The sequence below is a fragment of the Podarcis gaigeae genome (genome assembly GCF_964106915.1).
Source record: "Podarcis gaigeae genome assembly, chromosome: 1".
In the NCBI taxonomy this organism is placed as follows: domain Eukaryota; kingdom Metazoa; phylum Chordata; class Lepidosauria; order Squamata; family Lacertidae; genus Podarcis; species Podarcis gaigeae.
Window position 1 is genome coordinate 118,152,495 of NC_139678.1, and position 24,479 is coordinate 118,176,973.

The 24,479-nt window shown below is 44.2% G+C and overlaps 1 protein-coding gene across 1 annotated transcript in view; it reads right to left on the minus strand.

Moving 5' to 3' along the window:
- Nucleotides 1-24,479, minus strand: part of MYO3B (myosin IIIB) — a 291,721-nt gene that overhangs the window by 18,966 nt on the left and 248,276 nt on the right. Inside the window, exons 34-36 of the mRNA XM_083704157.1 lie at nucleotides 3,934-4,040; nucleotides 3,480-3,526; nucleotides 618-778 (exon numbers count right to left, since the gene is read on the minus strand). Of these exons, the coding sequence (XP_083560283.1) occupies nucleotides 652-778; nucleotides 3,480-3,526; nucleotides 3,934-4,040 (281 nt within the window). The 3' untranslated portion in view covers nucleotides 618-651. The remainder of the gene's footprint in view (nucleotides 1-617; nucleotides 779-3,479; nucleotides 3,527-3,933; nucleotides 4,041-24,479) is intronic.

Genomic DNA, 24,479 nt, shown 5'->3' on the forward strand with positions numbered 1-24,479 from the left:
GAAGTGTAAAAAAAGATTAATTTATGATGTATTGAAGATTATATGTTAAACTTTTGAAAACTTAATAAAATTGATTATAGAGCGAGGGGGGGGGGGATAAAATAAAATTGTGCTTTAAATGTATAGTGTGTATGCAGGATACAGAACCATGGTAGACATCAGCATTTGTTGAATCTCTTCCTGTTCTGCCTATGTTGTCAAAGAGCGTACGTCAAGGTGCTCCCAAAATATGTATTTAAAGTATTATGTAAAAAGGTAAAAGTAAAGGGACCCCTGACCATTAGGTCCACTCGTGGCTGATTCTGGGGTTGCGGCGCTCATCTCACTTTATTGGCCGAGGGAGCCGGCGTACAGCTTCCAGGTAATGTGGCCAGCATGACTAAGCCGCTTCTGGCGAACCAGAGCCACACATGGAAACGCCGTTTACCGGAGCGGTACCTATTTATCTACTTGCACTTTGACGTGCTTTCGAACTGCTAGGTTGGCAGGAGCAGGGACCAAACAACGGGAGCTCACCCCGTTGCGGGGATTCGAACCGCCAACCTTCTGATCGGCAATGTGCATACCACATGCACACATGTGAACCAGAAATGAGAAGCATATGTTAAGTTTCTTACCAGCATTGTACCAAAAGAGTTAAGTGGTAAAAGTTCAGCTCCGAAAGGATACTCCTCTGGAAGAAGGAAGAGCTTGGAATGTGTTTTCCTCCTCTGTGATGGAATCTGCGGCTGACAATGATTTGTAATACTCATCCTCCCAATCAAGCACTTTTATTTGCCTGAGGAAAAAGAAGGAAACACAAACCATTCTGAATGGCTCACCACATTCTTTTTAGAAGTTTATGTTTACTGGGTACAAAATGTGCTTTCGTAGGGGTGGTAGAACATAAACAATCTTGTGCTTAATGACTGACTGTTGGCTGGTGAAGTTAGGGTTGCCATGAATTTTCAGGACATAGCTGGTATTTGGCCCTCGTAAACAGTGTCTGGGCGGAAATCGCTGAAATGTCCAGGAAAATCTGGACGTATGGCAGCCCGTGTTGGAAGTGTAGATTTTGGCGAATTTCATTAAAAATAGCTCAAAAACTCATTTTTCCGTTGAGATTTTGCAAATAATGCTCGACAACTTTTGTTGATTTTCACTTTTTGAAATATGGCAACCCTAGGTGAAGTATATGGCTTATCGAAGAGTAATACACTGCAGCTGCAATCATATGCACATTAACCTGGGAGTGAGTCCAGCTGAACTCAGTGGGGCCTACTTCAGAGTAGACATGCACTAGATCCCTAGAGTCACTGGGATCAATTTAAGGTGTTGGCTTTGAGTTAGGACTCTTCCAGGCTTTAAAACCCAGGAACATAGCATGCTACTTCCTGCTTAGGAGCTATGTATGAATCATTCGTCAATAATACAGTCTGGATTTATGGTGTTTCAAAGTGAGGAAAGCCATGATTTGGTTTTCTGTCAAATGATTCTTACAAATCCATGCCACACGAAGTCAGTGCAGTCCTTGTTTGTTTTTAAGTGATCAGCCATACTTCTAAAATAACCAAGATGCTTCCTGAATAACTCACAGAAGCTTCACACAATGAGAAGGTTCCACTTCTGGTGGATAGTTGATCAATGACAAAAATCCCCAGCAATTAAGCTGTGGCGTCGTGCACATAGTCAACGGATATTCATGTAATGGAATAGCACTGTTACATATTCAGTGGTCTGTGTTTGCCTGAACTTGAGTCTGGACTAAAAATTCTGAGCTCCTGTGTTCTGATTCGATACATGATATCCAATCACAGAACATTTCAGGATTTGGGCCTCTGCCATTGGCCCTTAAACTCTGAGTCATGATTCGAAGCTTGGAAGTTTAGACAGCCAATGGCATTGGGAGTGGGAGTGGCCCAGGCCTTCAGAAATGTATAGAAGCAGTTGCTTTGGCCCTGTTGTCCAGTTCTGTTAGTTCAATAAACGTTCTTGCTGTTATCACTGTGTCTTGCCTCGTGGGAACCCACCGACACTTCAAGCACCACTGCTTATGGGTTGCTTAAACTTTGTGGATGGATCCTAAGAACTGCAAGGGGAATTTTACACACGGAAGGTTTCCTGCCTCCTCTTCCTTGCTGTGGCTCCTTGTTTCTCTGCCCCAAGGGTAGGTCAGGAGATGCTCTGAAACAGTGTGGGGTGTTATGAGGAGCTTTAGGTGAGAGACACACTGGTAGAAATTGGAGGCCTCCTCCCTTGTGTCAATGGAAGTGTTTTCTACTTGCTCAACAAGGCTCCCTTGGTCCTGCCCTGAGTGGTTATTAAAACTTGCACACTGAGATAAAAAACTGTTCCTATATGGCACTAGGAGAAGGTAATTGCATTGCTAGCGTGATTCTCTATAAGACAAGATGTCGTTCCCAGACAACATACACAAAAAGTAGTAGTAATAGTGGTAATTTGTCAAACTATTATTTGTAAACACACACACAAAACAACAAAGGATCATAACATACTAAAGGAAATCTTAAATGAATGTTCACAAACAAACTGGGTTGGATTCAGACTCAGTTGAACCTAGGCTGCAGTGAAATCAAGGGGGCAAATTAATTAAGACTTGTGTTTCATTGATGTCAATGGGGACCAAGCACAGCTTTCTTTGACTGTATCCATTCCCTCACAACACACTTTATTTGGATTTATATACTGCCTTTCTACCAAGGCACCCAAGCTGATTTACAATTTTAAAACACCAACAGAAGCAAGTTATATAAAATGTAGATATTTCTGAATCACATTTGAGGTTCAGAAGCATCATAAGGTTATTTTATCCGGGATGGCTTTTGAGGGGTCAGGTGGTGGTTGTTGCTAGCATGCTTTATAATTTATGTACTCAGTGGCTATCTGATTTAGGGATTCACTGGAAAACAAGAACAGGACACTTCATAATTGAGAGTGCGCATGATTTTCCCTTTAAGGAAACTGAATCTGCGTAAGGGAAAAGGAGTCGCAAACAAAGCAGACCACAGCCAAGAATGAACATGGACTGCCTCTTTTGAGGAACAAATGCTTTGTTTGCCTTTTCTGCCTTTTCTCCCTTCAGCTGGTCCATGTCAGAGACCAGGAAGGACTTCTGCAGTTTACTGCCCCTCATTCTGAGCCAGTGCAAACAGTTGGCGGACATTTGCTTCTAGGACTCCCAGTCCTTGTATCAAACCCATTACAAAACAAAGAAAGAAAAATCAAAACTTTGCAGAAATTTTGTCAAGAAGAACCTGCCCGGTTGCCCTCAGTCTTGCAAGAGATGGTTGCCGCGTTTTAACAGACAAGATTAGACGCCGTTTTCTGTTTGCTTCTGTAGCAGAATAGCCAAGGTTGCTATATTGAGTCTGGCTGTTTATTTTTAGAATTCTCTCCAGAAAGTTTGTGCGTTTTCTGTAATATCACAAAGGACCTTCTTCTGTTTACAGTTGCTTAGAACTAAGAAGATAGCTATTTACCCAAGTTTTCTTGGCTTCCTCTTGCTCCCTTGATATTCTAGAGCTCCCTGTGGAGAGGGCCAAGAACACACAGTCAAAGCAAGGCAGCAAGTCGTTAATTTTTAATTCAAAGTGATTTTGTGTTGAATGCAAGCAGATGCTGATAATATCAGAAGTCACAGCATAATTTTTTTGATCAAAGGGCTCAAGCGAGCCTGATGAAGCATGCATCTTGCTCGTCTTTGATAAACCACATCAATTATTCACCGTGAAGCCAGACATCCTGACATGAAAGCAACAGATAAAGAGCATAAGCACATGTTCAAGACGAGAGCTGAAGAACGTCAGGGTGGGGTGGGGGCAAGGGGGTGGGGGCGGGGTGGGGGAACAGGAGGGGTTGGAACAGGTATCAATAACAAAATTATTAACTGGAGACAAAGCCAGTAAAACTGCTTTATTGCCACTTTGAACTCACATTTAACTGGTTATAATACACGTTGTCCTCGGGGCTATTCAGCACTTTAGGCTGCTGACACCTTCGACGGGGCGTTTTGAGCTTCTGTTCGAGGCAGCTTGGGGAACCTACAGGACGACAACACAATTTAGATCTCCGCCACGCCAGGTGCTGTAAATGTCTCAGCATATTTTACAATCAAAAGAGCTCTGGCTTCCTAATTCCAGGGTTGATTCCCCCGCAACCTGTGCTGTTCTATGTAGGCATGTAGAAACTGGGATACAGTGTTGAGTTTGGAATAAAACTGAGCAAAAACTTTGAATTGTTTTCTAATCCCAGGGTGTGATCTGAAGGCAAGATTCACCACCTTGGTTCAACTATATGTTAAGGGTGTAAATGAACTCCTGGGCAAGCTGCCCCCAATACCACCTGGAGTTCGATGCTGAATTGAACAGGGGGATGTAGTAATCATGGAGTAAACACAAACTATCTATATAATAATCATATCTTTCAGTGTTATGGTGACAAGCTAAGATATAACTGCTAGTACAGTGGTACCTTGGGTTACAAACACCTCGGGTTATAGACTCCGCTAACCCGGAAGTAGTACCTCGGGTTAAGAACTTTACCTCAGGATGAGAACAGAAATCGTGCTCCGGTGGCGCTGCAGCAGCAGGAAGCCCTATTAGCTAAAGTGGTACCTCAGGTTAAGAATGGTTTCAGGTTAAGAACGGACCTCTGGAATGAATTAAGTTCAATTAAGTTCACCTCCCCAATTATACTAGCTGAAAATACCTGGCTCTGCCCATAACTTCTAAGAAACTGCTGCCGTCGGGGCCCTAACTCCAATGTTGAAATGTGACTATTGCCACTGGAGCCATAACTGATTGTAAGAGACTGACCAAATTCTAGCACAGGCCGAACTTGGGGGTGGTAGCTGGTTCTTCTCTGATCCCCCGCCCCAGTCATGGAATCTTTCTGCCTTTGGACTTATACAGTCTTGGTCACTCCCTTTTTAATTCCTAGCAGGTCACATGTAGGTAAACACACGGGTGGAACAGAGCCCTGCAGCTCCCAGGCTTGCACCCAGCGCTCACCAGCTTATGAGTGGAGGTTTCAATTCTGCTCAGTTTGACTATCAGGCACAGGCAGGGCATTTTGAAAGTCCTCTTGCAAACAGCCCCTGGGCTGCCCTTTGCAGATCCTTGGCACAGTCTTAGAACCGTCACACCAAACTGGGTGATGATATCTCAAGAGGCATCCAAATTGGTGCAGTTTGGAACATTTTGCTTCACCATCATAGATGAAAACGGGCTCTTCCACCCCAGGAACAAGTTCCCTTATGCCAAGTTCTTTTTTTTTAAATAATATTTTTATTAAGTTTACATTTTATCATAATCACATTCCATTACATAATCTCATCATCAAAAGCATTGCTCAAACTGGGCTTCGACTTTCCCCCCATCCCACTCTCTGGCTTTCATAAATATTCACTTACATCTTAGCATTTCTTTAGCCACTTATTTACCTTCTTTTTTTTCTTAATAAAATTTACCTCATTAAATGTAAGGTGAAGGTAAAGGGACCCCTGACCATTAGGTCCAGTCGTGGCCGACAAGGGTTGCGGCGCTCATCTCGCTTTATTGGCTGAGGGAGCCGGCGTACAGCTTCCAGGTCATGTGGCCAGCATGACTAAGCCGCTTCTGGCGAACCAGAGCAGCGCACGGAAACGCCGTTTACCCTCCCGCCAGAAGTATTTATCTACTTGCTGTATGCCAGCTCCCTCGGCCAATAAAGTGAGATGAGCACTGCAACCCCAGAGTCGGCCACGACTGAACCTAATGGTCAGGGGTCCCTTTACTTTTAGCACAATTATAGAAGCAACTGCCACTGTCAGCCTATAAGGTTCTTAAGGCAAGAGGGGATGTCAAAAGACCTCTTGAAATACTAAGCTAATCTATTTATTTCATTGCTCTGTCACTGTACACAGTCCATTTCTCACCACCAGCTGGACACACAACAAAGGCTATTTTTAAATTTATATTTATGTTAAAAAGTTATCTCATGCCTGTTTTCACAATGGATTCAATGCGCCTATCGCAGCTATCTGCATTCTCAGACTTAGCAAAGCCCTGTGCTAGCTTTTCAGCTTGATACCATCGCTGCTGCATGGCTCTTGGGTGGTCTGTAGCTTGCATCCTCCAAAGGAAATGCCCTTTCGCTGAGCCCATTTGTCTTCCTTGTGTAAGTAGCCTAAAATACGATGGGTGGGTGTGGGGGGAAATCTGGTAGCGTTTATCACAGACAACCATATCTGGAGGAAACCATATTAACATGTGCTCTCTGCTGTGTCATTAGACAGATTTTGCAAATCATTTTCATACGTTTTTATCCACTCATAAAATTAAGGTTACGGGTAGGTCAAGCAACTCATTCACCTCTTGGCTAATGTTTATTTAAAAGACTACACAAACTGAAAAAAATTATTAGCAGAAGTGTAATGCCTCAGGGGTGGCGCTATGGGTTAAGGTGGCACTGTGGGTTAAACCATAGAGCCTAGACTGACTTGCTGATCAGAAGGTCGGTGGTTCAAATCCCCGCAACGGGGTGAGCTCCCATTGCTCGGTCCCTGCTCCTGCCAACCTAGCAGTTTGAAAGGATGTCAAAGTGCAAGTAGATAAATAGGTACCGGCGGGAAGGTAAACGGTTCACCAAAAGTGGCTTAGTCATGCTGGCCACATGACCCGGAAGCTGTACGCCGGCTCCCTCGGCCAGTAAAGCGAGATGAGCGCCGCAACCCCAGAGTTGGCTACGACTGGACCTAATGGTCAGGGGTCCCTTTACCTTTAATGCCTCAGGTGCTCTATAGCTAGCATGTCTCTCCATCCAACACCAAATCCCCGAGTGCCTGGTTAGCCTTGCAGATTGAGCTGACCTAGCTCCTACAACCCCAGCTATGTCAGCTATCCACTGAAGGCCATCTCCTGTGGGCTTACTCCCATTTGGTCTCTTACTGACTCCTGACACACACACAGTCTCTCCCTTTCTCACACTCTTCCTCTCTCAGATAAACTTCAGGTCTGGAGCGAGACAAAAGTCATGGGTATGAATTCAGAAGAAACAGGTAAGGGTTGTTGGTGGCAAGGAAAAAACAGGTATATAGAAAGGAGACTTCCTGGGTGCCAAGACCCAGGTTTGGCACAAGTCCTCTTTGGTGAGATAACCCCAGCAGAGATTTAAAATCACAAAATTTGCAGCAAAGTAAACCATGGAAATACAGACTGTTAGACCTTTGAAATATGCCATTGTGACTTCCAAAACTTCCCTCTTACCCTAACATAGAAAAAGACTACACATTTAGAAAGTTAAAAATGCTTTACTTACAAACTCTCCAAAGGTCACGTTCCTGTGCTTTTCCATACAGCATTCAGAAATAGTTGCACAGGCTGTAGAACTTGGCTTAGTTACAGTGGTGAAAATTTGTAAATTAGTGATATAGGAACATTAAGCTTCTCTGGTAGACTGGAGGGGAACATAGTCTTGATTGCCTAGTCCCTCCCTAGGTGAGCTAATCCTAGAAGGACAGCTTACTCTATGGTAATAACCATTCATGCATCAATTAGACTTAAGCGTGTTGGTTATATGAGGCTGGTTATCCCACAAGGGTCTTGTGGCAACAGATTTATTATGGCATAAACTTTTGTGGACCAGAGCCCACTTCATCTAGGACACTGTTACCCTGAAAATAAAGGGGGACAAATTAACTGGGAAGATTAGATATCAACGAGACCACAAGTTCATCGAGGACTGGGGAAAATTTGTAGAATATCTGAAAAATATATGTGATGAACAAACAACGTTCATGGGATTTCAAGAAGCTCTGTGAAAGGTTGAGGAGTATTGTAAAAAAGAAAATAAGATTAGGAAGGCATATAAAAAGGCAGTATTAAATTTAGGAAATGCATAACTAAAATTTAATTACGGATGATTGGCAGATAAGCTGAAGGAACTCCATAATATATAATTTGTGATAAACCTCTGATATGGTATTATATGTATATTGTATTGAAAATTAATAAAAACTTTTATATATAAAAAAAGTCCAGCTGCAGGTGGAAGGGAATTGGCAACATGACTGGCCTACAGGAGAATCCCGGAATTAGCCAATCACGTGGGGCCCATTGTGTAAATAATGTATACAAGGCAGACATTCTGGGGGAACTTCCATTCCTCCTCACCACTATGAGCTGAATAAAGAGCATGAAATTCGACAATAAAGGGGGAAGGAAAAACAGTGGTTTCTGAAGGCCAGGAAATGCAGGAACACATAAAACAATGCAGAATTTTGTGGCCCCTTAAAGACTGCCATATCCTCAGATCAGAAACGTTTTCTCAAGAGGAGACACCTGGATCTTGCACATTAAATTAGCAATTGTTCATATATTGTGGTATAAACTGGAATGGCTCTACATCAATGGCTGGCCATGAAAGCCTGTGATTGAGAAACTATTGTTGAGTGTTCATTCTAAAGATGCCTAGCTAGCTAAGCAGTTTATACTGAGCACAGACAAGCAGACCCATTCCTATTCCCTACTCCCCCATGTGAACCCTTAGACTACCACTCTTGGTTAGCTAGCTCCAGACCTGCACAGATCCTATGAAGCAATATTAAAACTTCTGTCTGAATTTGCTGTTTTTTGATAGATCGAGAAAATCACGCACCCACTGTTGCCTGGGGCTGCAATGGCACAAAAACATGGTTACAAAGCACCGATCCACATGGATCCTCAAGATTTTTGTATTGGGTCACCCCAAATTCAGCATCAGATCACATAGCATGTCCATGGCTACAGCCTGCACCAAAAAAACCACGCATCCACTGTTTCGTGGGGCTGCAATGGCACAAAAATGTAGTTACAAAGCACAGATCCACATGGATCTTTGCATTGGGCTACCCCAAACTCACATGTCTGTGGCCACAGCATGAACCACAAAAATCATACACCCACTGTTTCATTCAAAATATTTTTTTTCTCGTTTTCCTCCTCTAAAAACTAGGTGCGTCTTATGAAGCGAAAAATACGGGAGTTTCAATACGATTGCTGTACAAGGATTACTGATTCTGGTGGCATTTTAATGGGGGTCTGTGCTTCTTCATTGCTCACCAGTGCCTCTGATGATGAAGAGTAGAGCTATCCCTGTTCTAACCATGTGGAAAATGGAGAGGGGTGGATCTCAGGCATGTCCAACAGGTCAATTGCGATCTACTGGTTGATCGCAGAGGTGTCCCAGGTGGATTGCGGTTTATTGACCGCCTTAGTGTTCTTAGTAGATCCCCCCAAAATAGCTCAAAAACTTTGTAGTCTACTCTCAATAATAATAATAATAATAATAATAAAAACAACTTTGGCCAACCCTCCCCTAAAAAAATTCTCAACATCTCTTGGCAATGACAATGGGTAGATCACAGCCAGTCTTTTTATACTGTGGGTAGATCGCAGTTTCTTGGGAGTTGGATGTGCCTGGTGTACAGTGGTACCTCGGGTTAAGTACTTAATTCGTTCCGGAGGTCTGTTCTTAACCTGAAACTGTTCTTAACCTGAAGCAGCACTTTAGCTAATGGGGCCTCACGCTGCCGCCGCACCGCCGGAGCACGATTTCTGTTCTCATCCTGAAGCAAAGTTCTTAACCTGAGGTACTATTTCTGGGTTAGCGGAATCTGTAACCTGAAGTGTCTGTAACCCGAGTTACCACTGTACAGTATATGATTGTAGGAACTTAGCAAAGAGTTCTTCTGGTGCTGTGATGGTGCAACTCAGCAAGAAGACATTGGTGCTGAAGGCATTCTTGAGCAAAGAGGATTGCATGGACCTGAGACAGTGGTGGCTCAGATACACTCTTAAGAGAGAAGAGGGTGTGAACATTTGCATGCCGGGCAACATCATGTAAGGCTTTCTGTTTAAGAGAGAGAGAAATCACCACAGCCCTTCAGTTGAAAACATTGGTGGCGGGAAGAACAAAAATCCTCTCTCTTTACACGACATCTTTTGCATCTTTACAGTGGTACCTCGGGTTACATATGCTTCAGGTTACATACGCTTCAGGTTACACACTCCACTAACCCAGAAATAGTGCTTCAGGTTAAGAACTTTGCTTCAGGAGGAGAACAGAAATCGTGCTCCGGCGGCACGGCGGCAGCAGAAGGCCCCCATTAGCTAAAGTGGTGCTTCAGGTTAAGAACAGTGTCAGGTTAAGAACAGACCTCTGGAACGAATTAAGTACTTAGCCCGAGGTACCACTGTACTTGTTTTAGAAATATTAAGTTCAGATGAAAGTGAGGCCCTGATAACAATGTCTTTAAAAAATAAATCATACCCCTAAGTAACGGGATTAGAATTTTATTCTAATAATTGGGCAGGAGTCTTATTTTACATTTCCCTGCTGTCTAGAGAAATTCTGCTCCTCCCAACAGCTAAAAGCCTGCAAAGATAGCCAACGGGGAATGTTTGAAATTACTGCAGTGAGCTCTTGGGAGCCTTTCCCTGCCCCTTTTGAAAGAGGGCATCTTGAAACTGACAATGTTGCTGCACAGTTTCCAAATTGCTGGGGTGGTCGCGAGTTAGAGCTGCTTTCACCTCGAGTTTTTGAAGTGAGTTGACCTCTTTTGATAGGGCGTTTTGACGGACTAACTGCACAACCCTATATATGCCTGATCAGAAGGAAGTCCCATTGAGTTCAAGGGGTTTTGCACCTGGGAAAGTGGCTACAGGATTGCAGCCCAAGAGTATGATTAAAACAGCAACAGTCGTAATACTGTATATTCAGTCCCGAATATATCTCATTGGGGTTTATTCACAGAATGCTTGAGGAATCCCTTTGTCACTTTCATGAAAGGCTGTGCTGCCTGCCTTAAGCAGGTAAAGTTTGTTCCCCAGGGTACTTCAGAGGATGGTACTTGCAAATCCTCAGAGCTGCATGTTTCAGGGTTTATTTATATTTGCCATTCCTTCTGAATAATCTAAAGTAATGTAAAGCTGGGTGAGGAGTAGGAGTATTCAAGCATTAGGATATTAAGAGCAAGAGGTGGAGGAACACGCCAACAAATAAAATTTAATAGAGCCGTTTAAAGAATTTCATTAATAATTAAGAAAATAAACAATTATTTTAAAGATATATCAGTATGACCATAAAGATAGCAAACACACTGATTCCCAACCTTTCACATCAGAGGGAACATGAAAGTGCATCTCTTAATTATTGGCAAATATTAGCACAGGCTCCTGGGAGCTCATCATAACATTTCAAGGTCCAAGTTCATAAAAATTTAAGCAGTGTTTAAAATCATGTTAATTTGTTCTTTGTTTCTTCTCCTACTAGTCTAATTTATTTCAAAGTACTTTGGTTCTCAAGCTCAGATATATTGATCGTGCCTGAGTAATGCATTGTTATAGCCTAGGGAGAAGATTTTTGTAGAAGAAAAAAATAAAACATGTCTTTGTTCTCCTTTGATAATTTATATGTATTTGTATGTATTTTGATGCTTTTGAGAATTTCCAGTTTCCCTTTGGATTGCATCTCTTCTTTCAAGATTTCATCCCCCCACCCCCTTGAAGTCTCAGGGAAATGGACTTCTTCTGTCTTGATACTACAAGAATGAATGGAAGTTGGTCTAGGATTTTGATTCCAAAGGGGGGAAATATTTCTTCAGCACCATATAAGTTTCTAGGAAAATCCTGATAGCAGGATCTCACTTTTATGGGCACAGAAGCAGAAGCAGCTTCCTTCCATCAAGGTCTATGCAAAGTCTTTACAAAGTCAAACTAAGGCCCTGTAAGTGTGATAATTCTGTGGGTTTCTCATGAACCTACAAGGTAGATGTTGCTATCTTGAGGTACATGATGTAACATCTCTACTGTCTCTGACTTATCCCAGAATGAGTGAGAAGTACAGTGGTACCTTGGCACTCGAACGTTTTGGCTCCTGAACAAATCGGCTCCCGAACACCACGAACCCGGAAGTCAGTGTTCCGGTTTGCAAACGTTTTTCGGAAGCCAAACGTCCAACACGGCTTCTGCGGCTTCCAATTGAATACAGGAAGTTCCAGCAGCCAATTGGAAGCCGTGCCTTGGTTTTTGAATGGTTTCAGGAGTTGAATGGACTCCCGCAACGGATTAAGCTGAAGAACCAAGGAACCACTGTAATTCACTTTGCCAGGGTTGTTTATGCTCTTTGGCAAGCTGAGGAATAAGCCATGGACAAAGGTTGCTTGAGGATAGATTGCCCTGATTTGTGCTCCTTCTTTTCCTACCATGTTTGAACCCCCGTCTTATCCTTGTCCCACGAACTTATTGAGATATAGTTCAAAACCACAACATGAGTTTCATGTTTCACAACTTGGGTGTTTCAAAGCAGCAGAGTGTGCTAACTAAGGAAGATATTTAGAAAGCCATGCATGGCAAAATGCTCTTGGAGCTGTACTATTATGCCTGAAGCCGTAACTTTCTGTAGGGGTCCAGCATTGTGTAAACAGCTCACATCTGATAGAGGATTTGCTCTTAATATATAGTGACCCATGCCCAACGTTTCCTGTTGTTCCAGTTGGGGAGCTATATATTGAGAGCAAATCCTCTATCAGATGCTGGACTGGACTGGACTGGTAGCTGCCTCCGTGTTTTCCATTGGGATGCTCTCATGCCTTGCCCTTGGAGATTTACTGTCTTTTGAGGCAGACATTTTGGGTGCTACCTGCACAATGTCTTAGAATAATAGAATTGTACAGTTGGAAGAGATTCTGAGGATCATCTAGTCCAGTGTTTCCCAACCTTGTGCCTCCAGATGTTTTTGGCCTACAACTCCCATCATCCCTAGCTAGCAAGACCAGTGGTCAGGGATGATGGGAGTTGTAGGCCAAAAACATCTGGAGGCACAAGGTTGGGAAACACTGATCTAGTCCAGCCCCCAGCAATGCAGGAATATCAGACTTGCAAGCTTGGCATAATCATGCTCTAACCAACTGAGCTATCCATAAAAGGATATATATGAAGCAGTATCTTCAGGACGTGTCTAGGGCTCACTAGCTAAGCTTTCTTCTGCTTTTTTAAAGCAGTTGCTGAAATCCATAGCTTAAAGAAAGTGAAAGAGCTCTGCTTCTTTGCTTTCCCTCTCTACCAACCTTGTACAGTATAGTTGTACCTTGGATCCCAAACGCCTTGGTATTTGGACATTTTGGCTCCTGAACGCCGCAAACCCGGAAGGGAGTGTTCCAATTTGCGAATCTTCTTAGGAACCCGAATGTCCGACGTGGCTCCTGGAGCTTCCGATTGGCTGCAGGAGTTTCCTGCAGCCAATCAGAAGCCATGCATTGGTTTCCGAACATTTCGGAAGTTGAACGGGCTTCCGGAACGGATTCCGTTCGACTTCCGAGGTACGACTGTATAGAAAACCCTTGTGCCTTCCGACCTCCTTTAACCAATCAAAACAGTAGCACTAAGTTTCTGTTTCCCAAGGAAAGAGGTTTCTCTCTACCCATTCCCTAAGCAGCATGTTAGCCCTTTTAGTTCCTGCTCTTGGCCACTGCCTCTACCTGCCCCTCAAAAAGCAGAGCTGGGCCCAGCAGCACCCCCAAACCTTTCAGCTGAGCGTAACAAAGCACCACAACTCCTTATATAATCATTATGTTTCTAGGGTTTCCAAATAAAGTGGTACCTCGGGTTGCATACGCTTCAGGTTACATACGCTTCAGGTTACAAACTCCGCTAACCCAGAAAAAGTGTTTCAGGTTAAGAACTTTGCTTCAGGATGAGAACAGAAATCGTGCTCCGGTGGTGCGGCGGCAGCAGGAGCCCCCATTAGCTAAAGTGTTAAGAACGGACCTCCGGAACGAATTAAGTACTTAACCCGAGGTACCACTGTATTACAACATTTGCAGAAGCAGCATCATGCAATCAGAAGCTGCGTCATTCATCTGAGCTGCCGGCTGGACCAGGAAGACTTCAACAAAAAAGTGCAGAGAGTCAGAATCCGGTAGCCGCGCTCATTTGGAACGGTTTCAGAGATCACTGTAAACATCCTGTTGACAATCTGAATGTGTGTGTGTGTGTATGCACATTAATGCATACATTTAGGATTGGGGGTGGTTAAGTGCCCCCTTTGCCCCTCCCCACAGACACCCATGTGCCTATCTGATAACTCTGAAGCAGTCAAGGGGAAATGTCTTCCTTTTAACTTCTCTTTTAAACATTCCAACTTTTCAGCCGCTTCAAATTCCCAACAACAGCAGCTTTGTTTACTCAGATGGAGCACATTTATAGAGCCAATGAATGCTAAGGAAATTCATTAGCGCAGTTGCTTTGATGTCACTTGTATCCCAGAATCTGTAGCACACACTCTACTACAACAACGGGGAGAGCTGCCTTTTGTTTATAAGCTCTAAACAGAACCATTTGAATACACACTCGCACACATGCTCTCTGAAGGCGCTCATAACAGAAGCCATGCATCTCCCTCCGCGTGGTTTCATGACTTATGGTTTCACTTTGGACACCAGTTCTGTGTGGAATCACATGCTTCAAATTACAAAGATCACACATTTTTCAAGGTCCTTTCTTTCTATAGGCTGTTTCATACATGTTTATGAGGAGCCAAGGTGCCACAAGATGCTTTGTTGTTGGCCTCCATGTTTACAATTCTCTCCTATACACGCACATCTCCATATGATCTATTTATTCATCATTCGTCCCAATTTGCTTGCACAAAGCTTTCGTGGCTGTTCTGTTCAGTCTGTACTGAGCAGTGGCATAGCGTGGGTTGTCAGCACCCGGGGCAAGGCAAGTAATTTGCGCCCCTAACCCGTGGATTTGCACCCCCTAAACCGTGGATTTGTGGGACGCAGGTGGCGCTGTGGGTTAAAAGCCTCAGTGCCTAGGACTTGCCGATTGAAAGGTCGCGGTTCGAATCCCTGCGGCGGGGTGTGCTCCCGCTGCTCGGTCCCAGCGCCTGCCAACCTAGCAGTTCAAAAGCACCTCCGGGTGCAAGTAGATAAATAGGGACCGCTTACCAGCGGGAAGGTAAACGGCGTTTCCGTGTGTGGCTCTGGCTCGCCAGATGCAGCTTTGTCACGCTGGCCACGTGACCCGGAAGTGTCTCCGGACAGCGCTGGCCCCTGGCCTCTTGAGTGAGATGGGCGCACAACCCCAGAGTCTGTCAAGACTGGCCCGTACGGGCAGGGGTACCTTTACCTTTAACCCGTGGATTTGCGCCCCTAACCCATGGATTTGCGCCCCGTAACCCTAACCCCCAGGTGTTGCGCCCGGTGCGGCTGGCCCCCCCTGCACCCCCCATGCTACGCCACTGGTACTGAGCACTTGTTCTGATTTGTTTACAGGGCAGTTATACAACAATGAGCAATTCCTCTTGATATGCTTGTGAGGTAATCATACAGCTTCCCATTAATCGTTTGTTCATCCCATACTTTTCAGTGTACTTCCCCACCACATTTCTCATGGCAAAAAATCCAAAAATGAAAAGTGGATTTATTGTGCTGGGGTGAAAGAGTGGTTTAATCCACCTTAATTGCACAAACCTAAATTTCAACCCCTCCCTCAAAACAGTGACAATCTGGAGGCACAATATGCAAAATCTACCAGTTGAGGATTTGATAAAGCTCATGGCGTGGGTTCTAGTCTACTAGCTTGGCTGTCAGTGGCAGAGTGGTACGCCTAAGCCTGAGATTTGTCTGTTCACTGGAATAAGACACATGGAGTCTATGTAACTGACCCTATCATGCAAAGTTACAGTGGTACCTCTGGTTACATATGCTTCAGTTTACATACGCTTCAGGTTACAGACTCTACTAACCCAGAAATAGTACCTCAGGTTAAGAACTTTGCTTCAGGATGAGAACAGAAATTGTGCTCCTGTGGCGTGGCAGCAGCAGGATGCGCCATTAGCTAAAGTGGTGCTTCAAGTTAAGAACAGCTTCAGGTTAAGAACGGACCTCCAGAACGAATTAAGTACTTAACCTGAGGTACCACTGTACAATTACGAGGCTCCTATACTTTCTCTAACGGAGTGACAAATTTTATTGGCCATTCTCCTTCTTTACCTGTAACAACCGGTTCATTTTAAGAAAAGAACAACAGAAATAAAGTTACCAACTTTTTCCTTTCCTTGCCTACCTGTCGAATTTGCTTTAAAGAAGAAATTCAGCAGGTGAAGCACACACACCGAGCTCCCTAAATCTCCCTTTCCCCTGTGCCTTCAAAAGTTGTCTGTCAGAAGTCCAGGGATATTTTCCTTATCGCCTCCATGTCCCTCAAACTATTTTTACACATCTCCTGTGATTTTTGCACCTTGCCTCCTTTCATAGCCAACTTTGAACTTCTTGGCCCACCTGAACTGTAAAATGCTCATGGCTGAGAAGCCTAGTTTGGGACTATGTCGTTTCTCTCATCTCCCCTCTTTCCTTGCCATTTTCTGGATCTTACACAGCCACAATCTGTCATCTGCCTGTCCCCCAATGTTTTATTCCATCCCTCTCCACTACACTCAGCCTGCTCTTACAATGGGCACCTACTGAGCATGTGCAGGGAACACCCTTATAAATCACACTGGCTAACCCTGGTCACAAAACTGCCTTTTAAATTAAAAAAACGACAAACATGTCAAGCAACTCATGGGTGATGTACATACTAGATGTCGACCCAACACAACAGTTTCAGAAAAGACAAAGTACAAATGGATAAATCTTTATCCCCCAAAAGGCACCCTTCCCTAAATCTAGGGAATAAAAATGAACAACACTTGTTGACTGCTGGAATCAAATGTCAAGCGTTTAATTCATTTCAAAATGGCCCCCTAAAAAGGGGGAAGCACTGAAACTGCCTCGGCTCCTAAGAGCTGGCACATATGCTTGACTGCGGTGGTGGAATTGTCACACATTTCTGTTAAAGAGATTCTGCTTGCTATTATTTGAAATAAGAAATTGATCTTAGGAAATGCCACTGTTGTCATTGCATGAGTCTTGCAGAAGCAAGAGGGAGAAGGTATTTCTTGAAGGCCTGGCTTTACCTGTCTAAACACAGGATTAAACTTTCAGTCTCTGATATCACACTGTGACCCCTTCCTACCAGGCCCATTCACTGAGTGCCTTGCCTTGTTTAGATTGCAGGCTTTGAAGATAGGGCCTGTTCTTGTCGCTTCATTTTATGTACAGTAGGCTCTCTAAAGGTAAAGGTAAAGGGACCTCTGACCATTAGGTCCAGTCGTGACCGACTCTGGGGTTGCGGCGCTCGTCTCGCTTTATTGGCTGAGGGAGCTGGCGTACAGCTTCCGGGTCATGTGGCCAGCATGACTAAGCCGCTTCTGGCGAACCAGAGCAGCGCACGGAAATGCTATTTACCTTCCCGCCGGAGCGGTACCTATTTATCTATTTGCACTTTGATGTGCTTTCGAACTGCTAGGTTGGCAGGAGCTGGGACCGAACAATTGGAGCTCACCCTGTTGCGGGGATTCGAACCGCCGACCTTCTGATCGGCAAGTCCTAGGCTCTGTGGCTTAACCCACAGTGCCACCCATGTCCCTTGTAGGCTCTCTAGATATGAATAATAAACCCTTATATGGTAATTGGTTTCAATTGGATTTAAGTTTGCTTCATGTTTCTTTGGATGTATGCATTGAAATATACGCTCAGATACCGCTTACTGGGGATAGGAGCAGAGAGTTATTTCATCATTTCCATTTATGAAAGCTTCCCCCCCCCCTTGACTTATGTTCTTGACAACATCCTTCCTAACCATCCCTTCTAAATTCCAAACTATATTAGTCCTTGAAACGCAGAAAAGGCTTTGCCAACAGTGGAACAGTTTGAGAGCTATTCATAACATATAAATGCTATACTTACACTTTGCTAGTATGCCATATTGTATTAATAACCACACAACAAACTTGGCATAATTTAGTTCTCAGCAGTATCTGACAGTAACCAAAGGCTGAGAACATAATGCTGGCAGCAGCAGCACTCTGTTGTCTAACCATATCTGTCAGAAAAAGCCATAAATAAAAGATGACAATAGTTGCTTGATTTAATTATTAGTTTGAGCTTGGCCAGTGACATCGTGGTAGATGAACCTATTGGCGTGTGGTTTGGTACTGTCAACTATCACATCAAGATATTGACATGTGAAGTCTGAGAAATTATCAGAATCTGAGCTGGGAACACATAAACTCATTTGTGAGACCACTGGGATTATGAAACTCTACAGATAACAAAAGAAATAATCAAGGCAAAGATGAGCACTTAAGATGGCAATCCCACTTTCTGGAGAGTAAGTCCCATTGAGCTTAGTTGGACTCAGTTATAAGCAGACATAGAAGAGTTTCACTGATTTCAGAAGGAGACAACTTAAGTTCATGCTTAACCCTCTCATTGAAATCAGTGCAAATAAATTTAATCAGAGAAAAGTTGTGAACATTTGCTAAAGATTGGAAACCTCTCATAGAGCTTTTATGTGAAAAAGGAAATGCAATATTGACATTTGGAACTGGGGATTGACGATAATGTTTGATTATAGAATGTGGTTTAGTTGGGTATTTTATTAGTCATTAAAAACTTCCCTAAACAGGGCTGCCTTCATAAAAGAAGAAGAAGAGTTTGGATTTGATACCCTGCTTTATCACTACCCGAAGGAGTCTCAAAGCCTCTAACATTCTCCTTTTCCCTTCCTCCCCCACAACAAGCACTCTGTGGGGTGAGTGGGGCTGAGAGACTTCAGAGAAGTGTGACCAGCCCAAGATCACCCAGCAGCTGCATATGGAGGAGCAGAGACGCGAACCCAGTTCACCAGATTATGAGTCCACCGCTCTTAACCACTACACCAGACAGACTCATTTTCCAATGACCAGTTGCAAATGCCCTCAGTGCAACATGATGGCCTATCCCAGCATCCTCTGCCAGGGGCGGAGGAACGGGAGTGCGGTGGGTGTGGGTTGCCTCGGGTGCCACCACTGAGGGGGGTGACAAAATTCCGGGCGGCACTAACCGCAGAGCCTGCAGCGCACCCGAGCCTGGGAGAGACGCAGTGGCTTGGGAGCGTGCAGGCTCCGTGCTGCCCAAATGGTCCACCTGCAGCCTCCCCCCCAGCTGTAGGGTGGCTGAGTGGGAGGAGGCAGGTAGACAATGGAGGCCCCGCAGTGCGCCTCGCCCCGAGTGGCTTCCTCTGCCACTGTCCTCTGCATATCTGGTTAACAAGCAGGATGCACAGGGGTTAAAACTATTCATCGTATACAGTGGTACCTCAGGTTACATACGCTTCAGGTTACATACGCTTCAGGTTACAGACTCCGCTAACCCAGAAATAAGAACTTTGCTTCAGGATGAGAACAGAAATCGAGCAGCAGCAGCAGCGCGGCAGCAGCAGGAGGCCCATTAGCTAAAGTGGTGCTTCAGGTTAAGAACAGCTTCAGGATAAGAATGGACCTCTTCAACAAATTAAGTACTTAACCCGAGGTACCACTGTACATGGCTCAGAAGGGATGAAGGGTTAAATATCCCGTGTAAAGTTTCTTGTTAAAAAAATGCAAAAGCATTTCATAGCATTCAAGAGTTTATTTGTTGAGAATAATAGACATCTGGCTTGATTTCTCGCCACCATTCATTCCCACTGGCGTAATTAATAAAGTTATGCATAAATCACAGGGAGATCATTAAATCCACTGGCTCACACTGTTAAATAATTGCCAAATGCACACAGCATATAAAAAACCAACAACATAACCCATGTATGCGCTGACTTGAAGATTTAAGAATGCTTGAGGATTTTGTTTCTCCTTTGAGAAACCAGTTCCTCAGAGCTTGGTTTTCTCATGCTGATCCTATGTGGCCAGCCATGTAGAAGGAGAACCAGTTATTGAAATCTGTTCTGGCTGCCCTGGAAGCAGGGGAGGCACGCTGCTTTATTTTCAAAAACTGTTCCACAATCTCGAGGGGTACCCTTTAAAAGTATAAATCACAGGTAGATGAAGCCAGAAATGGCAGGCTGAAAGATGATCTGGGAAAGAAAGCTTCTTAAAGAAAGGATAATAATGGTTTGTTTGTTTTTTGTTTGTTTAAAAGGCAGCAACTCTGGAAACTGAGAGCCAGCAGTTGAGAAGATGAAGATGATGCAATTCATCAATGAATGAGTAGTTAAGTAACTACCGCTTGTATACCTAAGTTTGGAAAGGTCTCAATGACTAAGTACTATTGTTCAGATTCTTTCAGTGGTGACTCTTTCCAGTGAAGAAAATGACTCTCTTTTCAGGCCAGAATGCTGTGTCCTAAGTTAAGAAGGCTGGAGTCACAACAAAAAAAAATTCCTTCCAGTAGCACCTTAAAGACCAACTAAGTTAGTTCTTGGTATGAGCTTTCATGTGCATGCACACTTCTTCAGATACCTGAATGCACACGAAAGCTCATACCAAGAACTAACTTAGTTGGTCTTTAAGGTGCTACTGGAAGGAATTTTTTTTTGTTTTGACTATGGCAGACCAACACGGCTACCTATCTGTAACTGGAGTCACAACTTAATTGTTTACATTTCAACTGCCTGTGGCCACTTCTTTCTTTCTTTCTTTCTTTCTTTCTTTCTTTCTTTCTTTCTTTCTTTCTTTCTTTCTTTCTTTCTTTCTTCCTTCCTTCCTTCCTTCCTTCCTTCCTTCCTTCCTTCCTTCCTCCCTCCCTCCCTCCCTCCCTCCCTAATTTGTTTTTTCTTCAAAAATCTGGAAGCAATGAACAGATAAGTAACTTACAGTTAGGACTCAAAGAAACCTAGCAGAGCCAGTGTGGAAAGAAGCCACAAAACTCACTGAGTCTATATCTCAGCCTAAACCTACCTCGCAAGGTTCTTGTGAGAATAAAATGGGAAACATTTATCCTCCCACTTCCTGGTCAGTGAAAATGCTGAGATACGACTATGCTTACATCTTTTAGTTTTGTTGTTTTCAATTTGGAGTATTTGTTGCATACTTTATATTAGTAAGGTAAAGGGACCCCTGACCATTAGGTCCAGTCGTGGCCAACTCTGGGGTTGTGGCGCTCATCTTGCTTTATTGGCCGAGGGAGCCGGTGTACAGCTTCCAGGTCATGTGGCCAGCATGACTAAGCCGCCTCTGTTGAAGCAGAGCAGTGCACGGAAACGCCGTTTAACCATCCAGGGGTCCTTTGCCTTTTTACCTTTTACCAGGGGGTGGAGTAATCCTGTGGTACAAGCCTACTTCTGCTCACAGTTCCTAGGTCCCAAGCCAAGACCTTAATGGAGACTCATGCAATCCCTAAAATCCAGTAAAGTGTGTATGGAGAGCACGTGTTGCGGTGGGGGCTGACAGGACACTCCAAAGTAGTGGGGCAGGCTAATTGATCGTTGGCCACTGATGTGATTGGGCTTCCCTTGTTGTTGGGAAGAAGTTAATGGTGCAATTTGTAGATAGACAGCCAGGCCAGAAATGCTAAAACTCTTTCCACAAGGCGAAGAGCTTCCTCTTTTCGCCCCGTGCATCGGATTGCCCGTCCCACCCTCCCTATATTTAGGGTTGTTCGCTTTGACCTTGCTATGCCTGTCATGGGTCGTCTGCTCTTGGGGCAGGGGCCTGGTAGGAATTTTGTCCATCTGGCTGATTGGCTGGGGCCATTTGGTTTTTGCCTACTGCGTATAAAATTGTCACAACTTGTAAGGTTGCGGTTAGTCAATGGTTTATGGTTTGGTTGGTTGAGGGGCATGGATTGGCTGTGCCTGCTCCTCTAATGCTGCTGCAAGGGATTCCTTTAAAGGAATACATCGGCTCACTATTGCTTTTGTCCACCCTGTCAAGGGGCTTGGGCCATGCAAGAGCCCTTGGTTGCATTTGGGGAGGGCTGAGGGCAGCTTCCCTGCTCCGTTGCTACCCCCAAGTGTATTCCCCTTTTCTGATGTCTGCAGGCGTGCAGAATGTCAGTCTGTCCCCCATGGGGGGGGGGCAGATAGTCGCAACCAATGCCTAAGCAACCACTCACATTTTTGTATTTTAATAAAGTTGTGGCCAAAATTATGCCAAAAACCTTAAACAAAATTTCTGTGTGGTGTGTGAGATATTGGGGTGGCTCTGGGGACCTCGACACGCAACCAGAGAGTGGCCAGACAGCAAATATGGCTACTATAGGCCTTGGGTTTGTGGTCCTGGTCAAACTGCCACAATTGCATTCACTCCTGGTGGATTTCCATATTCTGTGTTTTGATCCATTGTGCTAGGTGTGGTGTTTCCAACCATGCAAGAAAAGGGGATGCACAAAGCATGGTAAATAATGCTTCTCTCCATTTTTTGTTTTGTTTTATGTCTGGTTTCTTGCTGGAATACCGAAGGAAGGCAGAGAGACTGCTGTTTTGCTGATGTAAGCAGAAATGCGACGGGAGAAAGGGCCTGGCCTTCTCACATGTTGGCGGTTGTGCATTTCTGAATATATAGCAAGCATGGGGGAGGGAAGGAGATGTTGTGAAACTGCTCCTCTCAGACAACTTGCCACTTACCAGTGCAAGGAGATCTGTCATCACAAGAGCCAAATTTTCTCCACAGACTGTCAGGATGGAGAAAAGTATTTCCAGTTGAATTCCTGGCAGACTTTCAGTATCTTACATTGAAACATTTGTTTTTCTTGAGACAGAGCATTCCAAATTCTGTCAGACAGTCTTCACTGTGTAACATCTTCACTCACCAAGCAGTGTTCAGATGGACATTGAATGACCCATGCTTACTACAGTTCTACTGTAGTTTATAGTCATATTGCTTACGTACACTAATACGTGTGTGTGTGTGTGTGTGTGTGTGTGTGTGTGTGTCTACATCTATAACACACACACACACACACACACACACTTCCATCCCTCAACTTAGCACTGGATATTTTAGAATAGCTTTGGGGCTGGAGAGAAAATCATCCCTTTTCTACATTTAATATTTGGAAATGCTCTAGGGTTTGAGGAAAACATTTTCATTAAAATGTTTGATGTTGTAAAAGTGCTCCAGGGCAGTTAGATTGCTTCAGTCAACATTTCAGAATTGCTTCAGGACTGGAGCAAAGATTTGATGAAGTGTCTCTGTTTTAATTTTTTCCAGCTGGAATATATATATATATATATATATATATATATATATGTATGCAAAAGAGTTTCATACGAAAAGAAAAGGGATAAATGAACATAGCAATATTAAATATCACCCTGTCTGTAACCGACCAAAAGGAAGGGAAAACCCCAAGATTTTTTCTTACCATTGATTTCTATTGTTATAAGTCTTCCTCAGGAAATTTCAGGATTAGGAATGCCCTCTGGAAGAATATGAGAACAGAATTTTTTTCCCAGAGGACATTCCTGGAGCATGTAGGCAGGGATATTCTAATTGCTCCTCCAGCAGTTGGGGCTGCCCTAACTCCTAGACCAGGCTTTTATACCCCAGGGATAACAGAAAACAGGACATGGGTACACTCTCTAGAAGATGAGACCAGCTTCTGGGGAGGGTAGGAGAAGACCTCTTGGAGGACTGGGAACTTCGGGTCCTTTTACATTTCTAGGGCTGCCATGTTTTGAAGAGGAAAAAAGTTGACACATTTGCCGACTTCTACTTCTACTTTTAAATAGGGACGTGGGTGGCGCTGTGGTCTAAACCACAGAGCCTAGGGCTTGCCAATCAGAAGGTCAGTGGTTCGAATCCCTGTGACGGGGTGAGCTCCCGTTGCTCGGTCCCTGCTCCTGCCAACCTAGCAGTTCGAAAGCACATCAAAGTGCAAGTAGATAAATAGGTACCGCTCCGGCGGGAAGGTAAACGGCGTTTCCGTGCGCTGCTCTGGTTCGCCAGAAGCGGCTTAGTCATGCTGGCCACATCACCCGGAAGCTGTACTCTGGCTCTCTCGGCCAGTAAAGCAAGATGAGCACCGCAACCCCAGAGTCGTCCATGACTGGAACTAGCGGTCAGGGGTCCCTTTACCTTTACTTTTAAATATAGATTGCTATGACGACTCTACCCATGGAAAAGAGGATGTATCCTGGAAAAAGAGGACATATGGAACACCCTAACATTTGTGTTTGGACTTTCGTCCGCTCCCATGCATGTTCCTCCTTCATTTCAGCTTGTGCTTCTTAGAGAAAGAGTGAAACCTAGGTGTCAGGGAACGGACGGAATCAGAGGATTGGGGAATGCATTCTCAGGCAGATCAGCTCTTCTCTGAAGAGGAGCTGTAGGGGAAAGATTCGTCGTCCCCCCCTTGTCTCCAGAGGTTTCAGAAGCAGGGAGAGACACAGACACCAAGCAGCTTCGGCAGGAGTTACCTAGCTACGAGATAATGGAAAGAGAAACAGAAGGGAGGGAACAGCCAGCAGAGACGTCACTCTACCCACAAACTAGGAGGTCCATCCATATTAGAGAACAAAGAATGCAGAGAGGAGGAGGAACTTTTCGTTGGCGCCCAGGATGTTGCTGGGGACGGAAGGGGAGGATTTAGAGTAGCCAACTACTCTCCTTGTGGAGAGATGTGGATTTTTGATTGCAACCAGATTAAATAAATA